Source organism: Oreochromis niloticus, linkage group LG5, assembly GCF_001858045.2.
Source record: "Oreochromis niloticus isolate F11D_XX linkage group LG5, O_niloticus_UMD_NMBU, whole genome shotgun sequence".
Classification (NCBI taxonomy): Eukaryota; Metazoa; Chordata; class Actinopteri; order Cichliformes; family Cichlidae; genus Oreochromis; species Oreochromis niloticus.
This window is the reverse complement of record NC_031970.2, coordinates 14,477,235-14,497,291: the sequence shown is the minus strand read 5'-3', so window position 1 is coordinate 14,497,291 and position 20,057 is coordinate 14,477,235. Positions and strand designations below refer to the sequence as shown.

The following is a 20,057-nucleotide window of genomic DNA, read 5'->3' as shown; positions in this document are numbered from 1 at the left end:
CTCAAAAATCCCCCGGACGCCCCAGACAGAACGTGAAAAGTGGACATGTCTGGGGAAAAGAGGACGGTTGGTCACCCTAGTGTAAGTCGCCCCGTGTTTCTGGTTTCAGTGTTAGTTCCACGTTTCTCAGTGTTTTGTTTCTAGTTCTCATGTTCTGGCTTTAGTTAGTTTTTTTGCAAGTTTTTGTTTTTGGACAATTCTCCCAGCAATGAAGCTGCTGCTTTGAGTTCACCTTTTGCATTCAAGTACTGCATTTTAGAGGTGGGCAGATTGATCCAACTATCGATAGTATCGATACCAACACTAGTATTGGTATCCGATCAATACCAGCATGATTGGATCGATACTCTGCTTTTATCCTTCAGCAATACTGGCCCCTGTATTTAATTGGTATTGGATCGATACCAAAATTTGTAGTTTGGCACAGCACTACTGTGAATGAGGGAAAGTGTGAATGTTGGATGTTTTTGTTGAAATGTCCAGGCAAGTATATACCTGTCTGTTAAGTGAGTGAGATAAACGTGTTCATATTGCGTCAATTAACACACAACTTCGGGTTTTTTATTTCTATATGAAGTTGAAGTCTTCCAGTCTTTCAACATATTCGGTACAGTCATCATCTCCCTCAGTGAACTCTATGAGTGAAGCAATCAAAGCCAATGAGCTAATGAAATGCAAACTGCTACTTCAGCTCCCATGCTCAATAAAAACTGCTCTTTCCTTTTTTCTTTTGTCTTTTTTCCTGATGGATAAACCACTGCCAATCCCAACGGGGTGCAACGCAAACCAACAAACACACAGTAACATAATCACTTCTGCGACATCCCCCAGTTGTGGTTCTGTTTGTGTTAATGAAGATATTACATGAACTGTCCAGTTTTCCCACAGGTAAATAATATTTTCAAAAATTCATGGATTTAAATCTGGATCGAGTTCAGAAGTTAATCATTTTTAAACTCGGTCAAACCCGACCTCTAGCAAAATTTTCATCTAAATCCATCCATTGTTTTGGGTAATCCTGCTTACGACCAAAAAAACCTGAACCCACTACATGACCTCACCTTAGGTGTGATTATGGACCAGACTGCAATTTGTGGATTACAGTTTGTGATTTTTAAAACCTGTGTGCTTACTTAAAAATGTACAGACTAATTGTAAAATCATTTAAACAGAGTAAACGCCTGCAAACATCACAAAGTGAGCATGAACACGGGTTAGCAACACTGCCTCATCAATCCATGAGGCAGCGATGATTGTGAACCAGCATTACCAGATCTTTGAAGGTGATTCAATTCCAAGACGTAGTTAGGTTACATATCAACTTGTACATACTTGTTCTGTTCATCAAGAATGCATTCGTCAAGAAAAAGTCTTGCAGTCTTTCAACATATTCAGTCCAGTTGACGTCTCCCTCAGCAAACTATGTGAGCGACCCGATCGTATCCACAGTGCAAACTAACTGTAAACTGCTACTTCAACCCCAAACTTAATGTCTTTTAGTCTCGTCATCAAAAAGGTGTTATAACCTCAGGATAATAATGAACTGAAAGTTATGTGCCTTTGTTGAACTGTTAATGAATTTTTTTTCCTGTTGCTTCTCCAGGAAGCCACATCACTTACAATTGCATGATCTGCCAAGCCCAAAGATTCCAGGATGCAGCACCCACAAACACACAATAACACAATCACTCTCTCTACATTGGTAAATAGTCTTCCCAAAACTTCCTGGTTCCAAAATCTAGATTATTGCTAGAAGTTAATCACTTTTAAGTTTCATCCAACTCCACCTTTTGCAAAGATTTTCATTTAAATCCATGCATTGTTTTGAGTAATCCTGCTAACAAATAAACCAAACCCATCACATGACCTAACTGCCAGAAGTGTAATTATGGACCAGACTGCATTTTGTGGATTACAGTTTGTGATTTTTAAAACCTGTGTGCTTACATACTGATTGTAACGTCATTTAAGCAGAAAAACGCCTGCAAACAGCAGGAACATGAACCTGGATTAGCTGTTTAGATGCTGCAGTATCCAGATCAAACAATCATTGTGTGATTTAAGTGCAGACTTTCAGATTTAATGCAAGGTGTCTTAGAATTTCATCTATTTTTATATCATTACACCATTTCATGTCAAATGAAGCAAACATATTATCCGAAGTTGTTTCGATCTGTATTTTATAGCTTTTTGCTGTAATTCTAATGTAATTTTAAATAAGAGGCCCAAAGAGATGTTAGTGCAAATGAGGGACGTCATCAGGCTGAAAAACACAAATAAATCTAACAAAGAGACAGCAGAAACTTTAGAATTGTCCAAATCAGTTGTTAAAACAAATTAATGCACTGACTACCTCAGCAACACCAAAACCCTTGAAAAACCATATAAGACAAATGAAGTGCATGCTGAATTATTTCCATGGTAAAGTAAAACATCTAACCAAGTCAAGAACACCCTTGAGAAAGCCTGTGTATCATAGTGGAAGCCTACACGTAAGAGACATGAGATGCCTTCATGAATATAGATAGATATTTATATAGACAGACAGATTTTTTTTTCTTTTAAATCCCAACTTGAGAATACTGCACAGTATATTTTCTCTTGCTAATACTGCCCTCTTCTGGAAAGAGATCTCAGATGTCATTCCTGGAAACTGCTGGACCACTGTTGCCTTCACCCTCCATATTTTCTCAAGCACCTCTCTCAGCTTTTCATGTTCCTTTTTCCAGATGTTGCTATTACTTGGTATAGCTACATCTACCTATATGTCTGTCTTCCTGTGCCTGTCCACAACTACTATTTCTGATTGGTTAGCCATTACCAGTTTGTTCATCTGTATCTGAAAGACCCACAAGATCTTAGCTTGGACATTCTCAACCACCCTAGTATGCTATTTTGACCTTGGGACTTCCAGTCTATACTTGGCACAGATGTTCCAGTGTACTATGCCAGCTACTTGGTTATGGCGTTCTATGAATGCCTTACTTGATAGCGTCTTCCACCCTGCTGTTATGTGCTCTATTGTCTCAGGGGCAATGATTAGTGCCTCTGTGCTGTCTTTCAGTCCATTTTTGACCAGCTATTGGTAGGATTTTTCAGTATCAGCCACTTCTTCTATCTCGTATATGCGATCTATCCTTCCATGATGGTTCCTCTTCTTGCTCATCTTCTTTCTTGGGTTTCTGCAGCCTGATGTATTCACTAAGCACATGATCAGTTCTTCCTGGCGTACTTATGGATGTTTGTTGTTTCATTCTGGATAGGGGTTCTGGCACTCACTATTCCTTCCTTCTGCTTAACATACAGTCTCAAGATGCTGGACTTGGGGTGAAACCATTCATACATAATTAGTGCAATGTATTATACTAATTTGCCTGTGAATTATCAGCAAGTATTTATTTCAAACTAATGCATATTGTACTTGGAGTAATTAATTAAAGTCAAAATATTGCAGCATGTAAAGTTCTAATCCAGGTTTGTGATCATTGTGTGATGCTTGCATGCGTTGCAGCTTAAATCACATTAGCAGTCACAAACTGGAATCCACAAATTACCGTCAGATCCATAATAACACCTTTGACAGTGAGGTCATGCAGTGGGTTCGGTTTGTGTGTGTGTGTGTGTGTGTGTGTGTGTGTGTGTGTGTGTGTGTGTGTGTGTGTGTGCGCGCGCGTGAGCAGCTTTTGAACAACCAGGAAATGGCTAATCTAGCTGGTTAATCTAGTTTGTGAAATGGGGATGGGTGTAGGAGTTGGTATAAAATCCACCACGGTTCAGCGTATCCTGTCAGTGTGCATGTCAGTGCCTTCCACAGAGCTTCTCGCTGTACTTAAACTGCTGCATAAAATCGAGAAAGATGTCATTGGAGACCAGGCGGTCAAGTAAGTACAGCAATTTTTGAATGTACATTAACTTAATTTTATCATCATTTTTCAATACGTTGTACCTTCCTCCATATATTGTATGCATGAAGAATGTATTCTTATTTACATTTTCTTTTAACACAAGATGTATTATTTACATAATAAAATGTATTTACATAATATTATATTACATGGTTTGTAAGAAGCAAAAGAAAAAGAAAAAGAGATTTTTAGAAAAGGTTGCATCTACATCAGTTTTTATCTGGTAAATTAAAAAAAAAATATCATGCTATGCTTATAGATGTGACTCCAGTCACCTTTGTGATATGCTCAACTTTATCACAATAAAAAACAAAAAACAGACAAAAGCTAATGGCATGCCTGTGGTCATTATCTCACCACCTTGAAAATCAAAAATATGTTCTGTAAAACAAAATTAGGTTTGGGTTCAAGTCAGTTTTAATGCCAGTATGCCAGATTGATTTTTATACAGCATGCCTCATTCACCCACATTACAGAAGCACTTTTTTATGCCTCAGTACTTTCTATCTAATATTTATACTCTGATGGACACATCAGAAACAGCTAGGGGTTTAATGTTGCCCAATGATTCTTTGGCAGGCAGACTGAAGCAGCCAGGGATTGACTCACTAACCCTCCGATTAGTAGATGACCTGCTCTACCTTTTGAGCTCCATTAAATTATTGTGCTTACGTTTATCCATTTCTTGAACAGACATCTATAAATAACCTTAGAATGAAACATCTGGCTTTTCTTATCTCAAGACCAAACTTATTTCTTAAATGCTGAAATTTGTTGCTGTTTCTGTTCAGTCATCCTAATTGTCCAATACTTGCAAAATCATAACTAAAAAGTAGGACATGCTGTAGGAAAGGGGTTTTCAGATTTGAAATCAGCAAGTAAACTTTGTCAAAGTAAAGGTGAAAGCAGCAAAATATGTAACGCTTGTTATTAATTATTAAACTTTGTGTGTAGGAGACAGTTTGGAAAGATAGAGTAAACATATCACCACTGTGGGCTTTAGTCCTTAAGTGTGGAACGGTTAATTTGACATTTAAGGTAAACATATGGAGAAAAAAGAGAAAGAAAAAAAAACACAACAAAAAAACACTAACAGGACGAAGGTTCCAGTATCCCGGAAAACTAGCCACAGTTCTTTTGATTTTATCTGCTTCAGTTATATTTTTATTTATTTATTTATTGCAGTTTTTAAAGGAGTGAGTCTCAACTATGAGATCAACAACACTGAACACCACACCAAAAAACTCTCAAAGGATCAGCTGATTGTGAGGAGAGGCCAGCCGTTCACTGTGAAAGTTGAACTGACGCAACCTTTCAACCCTGACCTTTACCCACTCACCATCACTGCAGAAACAGGTTTGTCTGTAATTATATAATGGAGATATTTTTTAAATTGCATATAATTTTCTTTTAATAGATTTTTTTTTATTGAAGCAATAAAAGAACTGTTTGAAAATTGATTTCCATGTATCAACAGTGTTTTTATGTTTTTTTTTCTTATTTCTTCTTTCTCTATTTTTTTCTTTTTGTCTTTGTTTTATCAGCGATATTAATGTTTTGGAATGCTTATTATGGATGTCTATGAAGACTTTTGTCAAACCCACTAAAAATGAAAGATACATGTGGTTTAGTTTAAAAAGAGCTCTTAAACACAGGAGCCAGATATTTCAAACAGAGAGCAGGTTTTATTAATAAGCTAATGGAATAAAAATTAAATAGAAAGAGAGATTAAGAGAAATTATGTCAGGTGACAGCAATGAGGGTGGAGCAGACAATTGAAAGGGTGAGGAGAAAGCTAGACATAACACAGAAGGGAAAGGCTCTGTTGTAAATAAACTAAGCTTTACTTCTTAAAGGCTTTCACCTATTAGTACAGTTGGATGTGACAGCTGCTTTTCTTTTGCTTTCTTTTTTCGGATTACACATCTCTCAGTCATTGGTTGCGGTGTCTTTGTTGGCATGAAATTAAAAATGGAGGCAGTGATTGGCATGATTGAAATGTGCAAACATACATGGAAGTACAGTACATAATGCAAATTCTAACAAGTTTGAAAGTTAATATTTATCCCAGCTGTCATAGAGTGAGAGGTGCAAGTCTATAATGAGAGACACATTTACTTAATGCGGGTTTAAGTAGGATAGTTTTCATGATGTCCATCTTTGATGGTTAAAACAGTTTGATTGTCTTGTATTATTTATCTCTATTTACCTATTACCTCTGTGAATCCTCTCAAAAGGAAAATATCCATCCGAGAACCTGGGGACAAAGTCATGCTTTGGTATCCCAGACAAAATCCGGCGTTCGCCGTCAGCGAAGGCAGTGTGGAAGGTGGAGCTTGAGAAGAGATCTTACCCACTAACAGGTTCCTTGAATTTGACCATTACCCCTCCAGCTGACGCTCCAGTCGGAAAGTACAACTTAACTGCCAGATATAGGAATGAGGAAACCTTGTTGGCAACCCTGGTAGTGCTTTTCAATCCCTGGTGTCCTGGTAGGTTTGTTATCTTTCTGTCTGCCTGCCAGTTTGCCTAACTGTCCATTAACACTGTTCATCTGTTGCTGTTGTTTTCCTTAAAAACACTATCTATCCATCCATTGATCTGCCTGTCTTAAGTATTTATCCCTATCCTTTTTACTGTAGATGATTCAGTGTCTCTCTCTGATGAGGCACAGAGACAGGAGTATGTGATGAATGAACATGGTATAATCTATAGTGGAAGTGAGAACTACATCAGATCTGTTCCCTGGGACTTTGGGCAGGTATACACCACACACACACACACAGACACACACACACACACACACACACACACACACACACACGCACACACACGCACACACACATGTCGGGTGTTGCTATCCTGCCTTCAAACTCATGGGGACTTGGGTTTTGGTTGGTCCATATAAGTATGGTAAATTTTAGATTTTGATCCCCACCAAGATAGGAAAAACCAGTACACACATACACACACACTTTGTGTAGGTTTATTAGATTTTTGACACTGAATTTAATAAATAGACACCAAAGAGCACCATATTAATCAAGGTTTTAACAATCATTCTTTTTATTCTAACAATCTTATCTTTCAAAATGGTAGCTACTGAATAATGCTAAAATTTCATTGCTACTGCATATTTTATTTTAAGGGTTTAAACACCATTGTCTTCACACCACTATAATATTTTATTTTCTATAAAGCAAAATAAAAGTGGTTAATGTAAAGGGCCATATACAGTATCTAGAATAATTTAAGATTCTTGATAACTGTTTACAGTTTTTCTCAGTTGCTTTGGTGCATTTCTCACAACAGAATTACACTTTGCACAACAGTTAGTTCAACCTCCACAACATGTAGTCGTTTTGGCACAACCTTGTGGCGGTTTCATGTTCATTTCGTCCAAAGTCAAATGCCTTTGGACATGAAGCAGTTGAGTAAGTACAAATATCTAAAGAATGGTCACTATCTCCTTGCTTTGATCATGAATGTCACAATTATTTATACTTGTACCGGCTGAATAGTCATTGTCCATACAACTAATAGTCTTCATGTCATTGCTTGTGTCAGTGCACTCAAAATTGTTGAACAACTTGTCAAACAATTTGTACACCCATTTTGAAAACCCTATTTTTAAGGAGTTTCCATGAAAATCTCCATAAATTACTTTTCTCAGGTGAACCTTATCTCACACTAATGAAAATTGGTGTGTGTTACTCTTACTTGCAACCAATGAAAAGCCTCTTCTACCCAGTCATAGGTGAATCGCGTTACAGTATCCCCTACTCTACAAGTATATATATAATGTAAACCAACAGACAGGATTGGCATGAGGTGCATACTGAATCTACAAAAGCTTGTGATGACATCACAGCAGAGTCCTGCAGAGGGTGGATTCGACACTCCAGAAGATACTTTCCCGGATGCATCGATAGAGCTGACATTCCCTGTGATGTTGATGCAAATATGTGGGCAGACAGACGGGAGCGTCTAGATATCAATGACTGATATGCAGCAGTGTCTGTTTTTCAGTTTTTTTTTTTTGTTTCATAAGTACTGCAGTAAGGTTTACTGTCTAAGTGAGTTTATGTTTGCTGTAAAATGTTTGATTTACTGTATTTCCCCAGTTGCACAATGCTGTGCACAGTTTCAATTGAATACAGTTTTTCTCAGTTGCTTTGGTGCATTTCTCACAACAGAATTGATCTCTGCACCACTACTAAGGCTTTTCTCAAAACAATTAGTGCAAACTGCAAAACATGGTGGATAACTTGCAAAAGTGAGTCACTTCATCAAAAAGAAAAGTCAGTTGTTCAAAAGCAAGTCAGTTGCTCAAAATAAGTAGTCAATGCTTCAAAAGCAAGTCCCTTAATCAAAACAGATAATATATTCATCAAAAGCAAGTACTTATATCAATCAAAGTGTCAGGGCTGTCACAATTACAAGTCAGTACACCAGCACCTTTGGTCACAAAAGCAAATGGTTTGAACATGTTCTCATTGTGACGGATTTCTTTGTAGGTGCTTCCCAATGACATGTCAAGTCTGAAAACCATAAATTGTAAAGGAAACTCAAGACACTTCATATGCACTCTTGATAATATTCAATTGAAACTGTGTACAACAGCATTGTGCAACTGGGGAAATACAGTAAATCACACATTTTACAGCAAACATAAACTCACTTAGACAGTAAACCTTACTGCAGTACTTATGAAACAAAAAACCCCCCTGAAAAACAGACACTGCTGCATATCAATCATTGATATCTAGACGCTCCCGTCTGTCTGCCCACATATTTGCATCAACATCACAGGGAATGTCAGCTCTATCGTTGCATCCGGGAAAGTATCTTCTGGAGTGTCGAATCCACCCTCTGCAGGACTCAGCTGTGATGTCATATATGAATGTGTGCAGTGTTTCCCTGGCTTCCAGCTCCAGTACACGCTTTAGAGAGAGACAGAAATGCAATGTCACAATATGCCTGTGTACAGTAACAAACAGTAATGCATGCATTTGGTAAAACACATTGTAGAGTATGTGCTGTGGAATTGCAAGTGTACTGCATGAAACTACGAAGTACTGTAAAACAGTTTGCAGTGCAGAACATAGAAGACCAGCTTTACCTGCACATACTGGTGACGGATCTCCTTCACCCTGTCACTGTTTCGTTCAAATGGCACTTTATACAATTGCTTCATGTGGATTTCATTCTTCTTGAGTACTCTGTCAATTGTTGAAATTGAAACAGATTCAATATTGCCAAATACCGTGTGATTCACCTGAGATCAATTGTTCAATTTCGGAGCCATTTCCAGGAAAAATGATACAGAAAGGTATAGGATTTGCTTGACAGATGGCCAATATTTGGCATGTGATAACTAGTTCAACAATTTTGTGTGTGATGACTCAAGCAATGGATGTATGACTATTAGTTTTATTGGGAACGACTATTCAGCATCCATAGGTATGATTACTTTTGACTGACATGACATAAACAAATGGAAATGTCAGAAAGCAGCAGGGAAATATATGGAAGCAACTGATTCATGTCCAAAATCATTTGCAGTTTGTTCAGAGAGGGGAGAAATTGCTACTATGATGTGCACAAATGACTGAGTGTTGTGGAGGTTGAACTAATAGTTATGAGAATTTCAATTCTGATCTGAGAAACGCACCAAAGCGACTGAGAAAAACTGTATATATATACTTGTAGAGTAGGGGATACTGTAACGCGATTCACCTATGACTGGGTAGAAGAGGCTTTTCATTGGTTGCAAGTAAGAGTAACACACACCAATTTTCATTAGTGTGAGATAAGGTTCACCTGAGAAAAGTAATTTATGGAGATTTTCATGGAAACTCCTTAAAAATAGAGTTTTCAAAATGGGTGTACAAATTGTTTGAGAAGATGTTCAACAATTTTGAGTGCACCTACACAAGCAATGAAATGAAGACTATTAGTTGTATGGACAATGACTATTCAGCCGGTACAAGTATAAATAATTGTGACATTCATGATCAAAGCAAGGAGATAGTGACCATTCTTTAGATATTTGTACTTACTCAGCTGCTTCATGTCCAAAGGCATTTGACTTTGGACGAAATGAACATGAAACCGCCACAAGGTTGTGCCAAAACGACTACATGTTGTGGAGGTTGAACTAACTGTTGTGCAAAGTGTAATTCTGTTGTGAGAAATGCACCAAAGCAACTGAGAAAAACTGTATTATCAAGAGTGCATATGAAGTGTCTTGAGTTTCCTTTACAATTTATGGTTTTCAGACTTGACATGTCATTGGGAAGCACCTACAAAGAAATCCGTCACAATGAGAACATGTTCAAACCATTTGCTTTTGTGACCAAAGGTGCTGGTGTACTGACTTGTAATTGTGACAGCCCTGACACTTTGATTGATATAAGTACTTGCTTTTGATGAATATATTATCTGTTTTGATTAAGGGACTTGCTTTTGAAGCATTGACTACTTATTTTGAGCAACTGACTTGCTTTTGAACAACTGACTTTTCTTTTTGATGAAGTGACTCACTTTTGCAAGTTATCCACCATGTTTTGCAGTTTGCACTAATTGTTTTGAGAAGAGTCTTAGTAGTGGTGCAGAGATCAATTCTGTTGTGAGAAATGCACCAAAGCAACTGAGAAAAACTGTAAGACAAGAGAAAGAAGGTGTAACCACCATCAACCTTTGCATAAGCAAAAATATACTTATGTTTGCTAATTGCTTGCAGGTAAAGTTTAAGAATGTACTCACCCAAGAATGACTCAGTGAGTCACATAGATACACTTTGACACTACTGTGGATAATTTTTGACGATAAGTATGAATAGACTTGCTCTGCTATGAAGTAGGAATGACTTACACCACTGTAGTTTAAGATAAGCTGCTCTCTTCCTGCCCAGTTTGAAGAGGACATGGTGAAGATTTGTCTAAAGATCTTGGATGTCAACCCCAAACACCTGGCAAATGCAGCCAATGATGTTTCTGCTCGCTGTAACCCCATCTACGTCAGTCGTGTGGTCAGCGCCATGGTAGGATATTTATGTATATACATCTGTTCTGTACAGATGTATTTTTTTTGCAAAGAACATTTCTGCAAAAGGGTGATTTAAAGGATTATACTTTAAATTTAAAAGGAATCAAGGTAACGTGTAGGAAGGAATGGTCTATGGCATTTTGTTAATTAATGTTTTATAGTCATTTTGAGGAAAACCATAGTTCACTTGTATAAATCACAATATAAGAAGGAGAACTTTGTTTTCCTTTTTTGCTTCCAGATCAACAGTAATGATGACTGTGGCGTCGTGGAGGGACGGTGGTCAGCTCCATACTCGGGTGGGAATGAACCCACTCACTGGTCTGGCAGCTATCCCATCCTCAAGCGTTGGTATGACATCAACTGCCAATCAGTCAAATATGGACAGTGCTGGGTATTTGCTGGCGTGATGTGTTCAGGTACTTACTAACTCTGCAAGTCCTTACTCACAGTACAACCGCCAATGTAGCTAATGTAGGATAATACTAGAAGTTCTCTGGAAGTGCATAATATTACTGATTTGCAGGTGTCTCATCTGTCTTTTCCTTACTTACAACTTTCCATCACTGGGCCAGCTAGTGGCATAGCATTAAGAATAATGACATTTAACAATAAAATCTAATGTACAATTTGACAAATGCTTCATTGACTTCTTTTCTTTTTTTTGACTGTTTTCTTTGTCTTTTGGGATCCAGTAATGCGTCTGTTGGGCATCCCATGCCGTGTGATCACCAACTTCCAGTCAGCTCATGACAATAACAAGAATCTCACCATTGATGTGTACCACGCTGACTATGGAGTGAGAGAAAAAGAGACCAGGGACAGTATCTGGTAAGACAAGAAAAGCTCATATTTTGAGAAAGCAATTGAAGTACAGATTCTTTCCTCATCTATTACTCTTATTCACCAAACATTCGAACTTCCTTGCCTTCATATACAGTGAACTTTTTGTTACATTTTGTCACATTACAGCCACAAACATGAATCAATTTTATTGGAATTCCACGTGAAAGACCAATACAAAGTGGTGTACACGTGAGAAGTGGAACAAAAATCATACATGATTCCAAACATTTTTTACAAATAAATAACTGAAAAGTGGGGTGTGCATAATTATTCAGCCCCCTGAGTCAATACTTTGTAGAACCACCTTTTGCTGCAATTACAGCTGCCAGTCTTTTAGGGTATGTCTCTACCAGCTTTGCACATCTAGAGACTGAAATCCTTGCCCATTCTTCTTTGCAAAACAGCTCCAGCAAAGTCAGATTAGATGGACAGCGTTTGTGAACAGCAGTTTTCAGATCTTGCCACAGATTCTCGATTGGATTTAGATCTGGACTTTGACTGGGCCATTCTAACACATGGATATGTTTTGTTTGAAACCATTCCATTGTTGCCCTGGCTTTATGTTTAGGGTCGTTGTCCTGCTGGAAGGTGAACCTCCGCCCCAGTCTCAAGTCTTTTGCAGACTCCAAGAGGTTTTCTTCCAAGATTGCCCTGTATTTGGCTCCATCCATCTTCCCATCAACTCTGACCAGCTTCCCTGTCCCTGCTGAAGAGAAGCACCCCCAGAGCATGATGCTGCCACCACCATATTTGACAGTGGGGTTGGTGTGTTCAGAGTGATGTGCAGTGTTAGTTTTCCGCCACACATAGCGTTTTGCATTTTGGCCAAAAAGTTCCATTTTGGTCTCATCTGACCAGAGCACCTTCTTCCACATGTTTGCTGTGTCCCCTGCATGGCTTGCGGCAAACTGCAAACGGGACTTCTTATGGTTTTCTCTTAACAATGGCTTTCTTCTTGCCACTCTTCCATAAAGGCCAACTTTGTGCAGTGCACAACTAATAGTTGTCCTATGGACAGATTCCCCCACCTGAGCTGTAGATCTCTGCAGCTCGTCCAGAGTCACCATGGGCCTCTTGGCTGCATTTCTGATCAGCGCTCTCCTTGTTCGGCCTGTGAGTTTAGGTGGACGGCCTTGTCTTGGTAGGTTTACAGTTGTGCCATACTCCTTCCATTTCTGAATGATCGCTTGAACAGTGCTCCGTGGGATGTTCAAGGCTTGGGAAATCTTTTTGTAGCCTAAGTCTGCTTTAAATTTCTCAATAACTTTATCCCTGATCTGTCTGGTGTGTTCTTTGGACTTCATGGTGTTGTTGCTCCCAGTATTCTCTTAGACAACCTCTGAGGCCGTCACAGAGCAGCTGTATTTGTACTGACATTAGATTACACACAGGTGCACTCTATTTAGTCATTGGCACTCATCAGGCAATGTCTATGGGCAACTGACTGCACTCATTAAAATCATTTAATAAAAGGGATTTAGAAGAGAGAGCCCTAATATTTTATAATTCACATTTAACTGTTTTACTCTTTGGTGCAGCTTTCTTTGTAATTGTCTATGTTTAAATTAACTGCAATGTGTCAAAATCATCAACCCTCCAGTTTTTGATCAACCACTTTAATTTCCTTATGCTGTCACGTAGTCCAGCTCTGTTGACCGTTCTGGACTTTCTAAATCCAGTGTTGAGTTTCCAATCAATCCAACATCGGAATGCTGTGTTCTGTATGTGTTTAAGGAACTTCCACGTCTGGTTAGAGTGCTGGATGACCCGAACTGACCTGGCAAAGGATGGAAAATATGATGGGTGGCAAGTTGTGGATCCAACACCACAGGAAAAGAGTGACAGTATGAAATCTCTTGTCTCAACTGTTTCTTCCTTTGTTTTATTACTTATTGATCATAAAAATAAGATTAATTTCTAAGTATTGCTTTTGAACACTGATTTTTGTTTGAATGGGCTGCTCTGCATATGCAGGTGTATACTGCTGCGGTCCAGCCCCAGTCAAAGCCATCCTGGATGGAGAAACCGATCTCAAATATGATGTCCCATTTGTCTTTGCTGAGGTCAATGCTGACTGCGTTGACTGGCTGGTTAGTATACATAGCTTGACTCTATGAATACATGAATATCACATTTAGTAGGAAGTCTTTGGCAGAAATGTTTTGTGTCCAGTTTTGTGTTCTAAATTGTTTCTTTCTTCGTGTTCAGTGTAAAGCTGATGGCACAATGACAAAAATGCTCTCTGACACCAAGTCAGTCGGACAGAACATCTCCACCAAGGCTGTTGGCTCCAACACGAGGCTGGACATCACAGACAAGTACAAGTACAAGGAAGGTGGGTTCAGCTGACAGAAACTCAAAGATTTGAGCTGACCATTTCGTCCATTGCCATCCTGATATTATGAAACTATACACATGTGGACAAAATTGTTGGTACCCTTCAGTCAATGAAAGAAAAACTCACAATAGTCACAGAAATAACTTTAATCTGACAAAAGTAGTAATAAATAAAAATTCTATAAATCTTAACCAATGAAAGTCAGACATTGCTTTTCAAGTATGCTTCAACTGAATTATTTAAAAAATAAATGCATGAAACAGGCCTGGACACAAAAATGATAGTACCCACAACTTAATATTTTGTTGCACAACCTTTTGAGGCAATCACTGCAATCAAACGATTCCTGCAACTGTCAGTGAGACTTCTGCACCTCTCAGCAGGTATTTTGGCCCACTCCTCATGAGCAAACTGCTCCAGTTGTTTCCGGTTTGAAGGGGGCCTTTTCCAGACTGCATGTTTCAGCTCCTTCCGAAGATGCTCAATAGGATTGAGATCAGGGCTCATAGAAGGCCACTTTAAAATAGTCCAATGCTTTCCTCTTAGCCATTCTTGGGTGTTTTTGGTCATTGTCCTGTTGTAAGACCCATGACCTGCGAGCTTTCTGACACTGGCCAGCACATTTCTCTCTAGAATCCCTTGATAGTCTTGAGATTTCATTGTACCCTGCACAGATTCGAGACACCCTGTGCCAGATGCAGCAAAGCAGTCCCAGAACATAACTGAGCCTCCCCCATGTTTCACAGTTGGGACAGTGTTCTTTTCTTGATATGCTTCATTTTTCCGTCTGTGAACATAGAGCTGATGTACCTTGGCAAAAAGTTCAATTTTTGTCTCATCTGTCCACAGGACATTCTCCCAGAAGCTTTGTGGCTTGTCAACATGTAGTTTGGCATATTCCAGTCTGGCTTTTTTAGGATTTGTTTTCAACCATGGTGTCCTCCTTGGTCGTCTCCCATGTAGCCCACTTTGGCTCAAACAACGATGGATGGTGCGATCTGACACTGATGTTCATTGAGAATGAAGCTTAGCTTGGATCTCTTTAGAGGTCTTTCTGGGCTTTTTTTACCATGCGGATTATCCGTCTCTTTGATTTGTCATCAATTTTTCCTCCTGCGGCCACATCCAGGGAGGTTGGCTACAGTCCCATGGATCTTAAATTTCTGAATGACATGTGCGCCTGTAGTCACAGGAACATCTGCTCCATCTGCTTGGAGATGGTCTTATAGCCTTTACCTTTAACATGCTTGTCTATGATTTCCTTCCTAATCTCCTGAGACAACTCTTTCCTTTGCTTCCTCTGGTCCATGTTGAGTGTGGTACACACCATGTCACCAAACAACACAGTGACTATCTGGAGTCCTATATATAGGCCCACTGACTGATTACAAGATTGTAGACACCTGTGATGCTGATTAGTGAACACACTTTGGATTAACATGTCCCTTTGGTCACATTATTTTCATTCTTTTCTAGGGGTACCATCATTTTTGTACAGGCCTGTTTCATGCATTTATTTTTTAAATAATTCAGTTGAAGCATGGTTAAAAAGCAATGTCTGACTTTCATCGGTTAAGATTTATAGAATTTTAATTTATTATTACTTTTTTCAGATTAAAGTTATTTCTGTGAATTATTTCACAATTTATGTCACATTTTGTATTATTTGGAATTTCAAAATTCAACTATATAAACCTAATGGAGTAATAGGAATTTGCAAAATATATTGCAGATGAAGATTGTTTTTTTGGTCATTTGATTGTCTGATGTAATTAACTTCATCAGTAATTAATAAGAAGGTTCAAAAACACATTTCATTATGGTCTGAACATTTGATATTATTTGATAAAATTAATTTGTGACTTTTGAACTCAACAACATTTTCCATCCCCACAGGCACTGAGAAGGAGAGAACCGTATTTAAATATGCCCTCTCCAGAAATAATGAGAAAAGGGACAATGACGGGACCACAAACAGTACCAACGGAACATCTCCTGGGGGCGTCGTTACACGGCCAAAAATATACATGCAATTTAAAGAGGTACATCACAGAATTCCTGTTGTATCTCTTTATTTTTCTATTTAAGTGAATCTTAAATATATATTTAGTACTTACTATTATCTTGGTGTGTGGATTTTCTGAAAAATTATTATTACAAATGTAACAAAAAGTGACCTCTGTTGCCTTTTTAAATTAATTTTAATAAGTTGACCAAAACAGTTAATGAATAAAAGCTCATCCAATCCACCAGACCCCATAAAACCATAAAAAGGACTGAAAAAAGCACTGTCAATGTGAAATGTGTTATCTCTTATATGCAGTTCTATACTCAAGTGTCTACAGTATGACCATTTTAGCACACTTGTCCTGCTCTAGCTGAGCAGCCAGTTAGATGAATGACTGGTGGATTGGCTGTGTGCAGGATTATCATCTGACAAGTTTCTTTTGAAATGTCATCAGGAGGCCCACAAATAGCATTAATGTTAACAACTGTGGTGGTGATTGGGCCAAATGTTTTTGTTGGAACTAAGGACTGCATTCATCTTTACTGTATGTGCTTTAATGAGAATGAAAACTTTACGTTTTAACTATATCTTGTGCATGAAGCACACTGAATACTGTCTAATTATGAATCAGTCATTGTTTATAGCCACTGGCTAAAATTAGCAAAGGCTATGAACTATCTGTCCTAAATGCTCTCTATTGTAAATCAATTTTAACAAAAAACCACCCAAAAACCACAACTTATTCAAAAGGAGATGAGCATTACCGTTGTTGCCTAAAAGCAAAGTGCTTTTCTAAATTAAGAAAACTCAAATCTCACAAGCTGTTGTTTTAAGCATATCTTTTTAATCATATTTTAGGGAATTATGCATAATAAACCTGGTGCACAGGGAATTGTACCTTATTCCTCTATTTGTGGTGCTGCAGGTATCCAAGCCAAAGGACGGTGAGGACGTGAGTCTGAAGCTGGTGCTGAACAGTGAGAGCCACACTGCCAGGCCTGTGTCCATCAATATCAGCGTCCAAGCCATGAGATACAATGGCTCACCGGTTGAAAACATCCAGAGTGAGGTGAAGGAAGAGACACTGCTGCCTGGGAAAGGTGAGTCAATTGGCTAGGACTTTATCTGAACACAAGTGTTTTTTGTGGGGTGGGGTTTATTCTTAGATTAGAGATACCTCAAAGACAGATTGAGAGGTCGGGTCATATGAGAGACTGCAACAACTATAATTCTCTCCCTCTGTCTGCTCCAGATCTGTCCATCCCTATCTTGGTCCCCTTCCTGGTGTACCATAAGCACATGGTGCACTCTGACAGCATGAAGATTTCAGCTGTGGTCACAGATAAGCTGGAGCCGAAAAATGTGTACCTAGCAGTGAATGATGTCATTCTGTTGGATCCTCCAATCTCCATCACAGTGAGTAAACAACTACCATCTCTCTCACTCTGTAATCATTCTGTAGCTTTGTTCGAAGAACAACTGACACATTAGCTCACAGCTGTTGTTATCTCCTGCTGTACTTGTTTTAATGATAAATATAATTATGTGAAATGAAATATAAAATTCTGGCTGTCTGCCCTGTCTTCAATGATAAGAAAAAACTGGGAGCCTGACCTTACAGGCCCACCCCTACCAGCCATACCTGTTAAAGGCAGCCCCCCTCCTAGAGAGAGAAGCTAGAGCCTCTCTCCTTTTGTGGGCATAGCAGTACATTGAGCAAATAATAACTAAATGTAATAATTACAATCGGCATGTTGTTTACTATCTGTGCCATTATGAGAAGCAGGAAATTATTTTGACAGAATCACCATCTTTTGGTATGTTAGAAGGCTAAAGGCTTGCTTAATTAGCACAAAACAAAAAACACCATCGCTGCCAGTTGACATGTCTTGTATTCAAAAGTAATTGGTCATGGAGCTGGTACAGTTAAACTGAAACTGATTGCTACATGAGGAGTTAGGTCACATTATTACAGTTGGCAGTCTTTAATGTATACCAAATTTCATATTTGTCCTTTGGGATGGAACACTTGAGTGTGCCCAAACCTTTATCTGATATCATGCATGATGGTCATAGGGAGTGAGTGTTTTTCTTTGTGCATGACTGTGTATAAAACATGCACCTCCTGTATCTGTGGTGTTGTATGATGTGGGCTGTCATATTTATAGCAGAAGTTGCATAAACCGAAAGTGACACACGCATTATGGTTTCTAATTTTTGGTTGAGAGCAGTACTGCATATGCAAAAGTTTTTAAACTGTAAAATCTTTGTCTTTTAGACTCCCAGTCTGGCAAGAGTGAACCAAAGCACAACTGCTGAAGTGGTTTTCATGAACCCAGTCAACAAGACACTGACAGATTGCACTCTGACTATTTCTGGAAGTGGTATTGTGGACGGAGAGCAAAAATGCATGTAAGTGTGTGTGCATAAGTTAAACTTATCTGGATTCTAAATGCTTGTGTACAGTTTTACACAAGTGTTGTGTGCACCAGTTTTTCCTTCATGTAGCAACGGCATTCTTTCTGTCTTCACACCACCTCAAATGACACAGGGTCACTAGAAGCTGATTACACCTGGGTGTGTGTGTCCCTAACGCCTCGGGGCTCAGCTGGGGTCTTTCCCCTTTATCTAGCCACTGACTACAGTGCTCAGCAGTCCCTGAGATTTCCATAATGGTGTGTCATAGGGTTTGGCCACACATTTCCAGCTGTTTAAGGAGTAAAACAGTGGATGTGCCATTGAAATCAGGACAGCAAAATTCCACTGGAGAAACTTCTGCTCACCTCCTTGGCCCATCTTGCAGCTTCCTCCTGCCGTCGCAGTTCTAGGAACACCAGCTTTTGCCAAATTAAACATTAACCTTAACTGTTCTGTATTACTCTTATGTTTCCCGCAGACTTCCAGATCTGAAACCAAGCCACAGGTTTCGTGTTACGTTTTTCTTACTTCCCAAGAAGACTGGCAAGAAGACTCTCCTGGCTGACTTTGACTGCTCCTCCTTCAGAGACCTCAAGTGCACCTGTATTGTCAATGTCCAACCATAATTCCTCAGAATCACAGGGTAGAAAATGTGTAATTTTAATCAGTAAATACATTTTTAAAAAGGCTTGATGCAGATATTTTATTTTAACACAATTCTTTATATTAAAAAAAAACTTTACTAGCATTAAAAAAAAAAAAACAACCTTCAAGGGATATAAGATCATATAGTTATATTCATCATATTCTTTGTGTTTTTCCTTACTTTGAGCTTCAGAAGAACCTTTTTGAGACTGGCTCCAAAAGTGAGTCCATCTTAACAGACTTCTGTGTTAAAATGCCCAACTAGACAGTATAGTAGAAAAAAATTTTAAAAATCAAATGGAAAGTACAGATTTCCTCATAACAACTTGTACAGTTGTTATGATTTCTTTTTTTCCTAGTGTATTTGGCTACTGCTGAGGCTTAAACGTAGGGGTATGGTTCCTTTGATTGATAGGTATGTTATGGCCATTTATTTAGTTATGTCTGTAAGTGTATATTGAAAATCATTTGGTAAAGGGTCAGTAAGTGATTGTATAATTTTCCCAAATAAACTGTCAAAAATGTAAAATCTTGTGGATGTTTGGGTCATTTTTGTGTACTTTAGAAGTCCAGCACACCAACACAACTCATTCTTTCTTTGCTGTTTGTTTGTAATCATTCATGCTCAGTATCATTCAGTTCACAGTCTTCTTGTGCTAATGTTTCTTATTACTTGTTGTTTGAGACACAAGAGAACAGGTGTGTCATAAAAAGAATTATGATGCAGTATAACGTGTCTGTTTGCGTCACTCTACATTTACTTTTATTCAGTCATACGTAAAGAGCATTTTATTTATTATGATTTGGTTATTGTTACCACCATTACTTTAAATTGTTTGAATAGTTG

General features: G+C 38.5%; 1 protein-coding gene across 1 annotated transcript; it reads left to right on the top strand.

The window, feature by feature from the left end:
- The first annotated feature begins 3,651 nt into the window (after window positions 1-3,651).
- On the top strand, window positions 3,652-19,794 carry LOC100709756 (protein-glutamine gamma-glutamyltransferase E). Its single transcript, XM_019359161.2, has 15 exons — window positions 3,652-3,881; window positions 5,091-5,261; window positions 6,143-6,397; window positions 6,548-6,666; window positions 10,822-10,950; window positions 11,197-11,374; window positions 11,651-11,786; window positions 13,536-13,645; window positions 13,776-13,891; window positions 14,010-14,136; window positions 16,036-16,181; window positions 17,073-17,247; window positions 17,400-17,563; window positions 18,426-18,559; window positions 19,044-19,794. The coding sequence occupies exons 1-15, from the start codon at window positions 3,857-3,859 to the stop codon at window positions 19,189-19,191; spliced, it is 2,133 nt and encodes a 710-aa protein (XP_019214706.1). The 5' UTR covers window positions 3,652-3,856; the 3' UTR covers window positions 19,192-19,794.
- The last annotated feature ends 263 nt before the right edge of the window (window positions 19,795-20,057 follow it).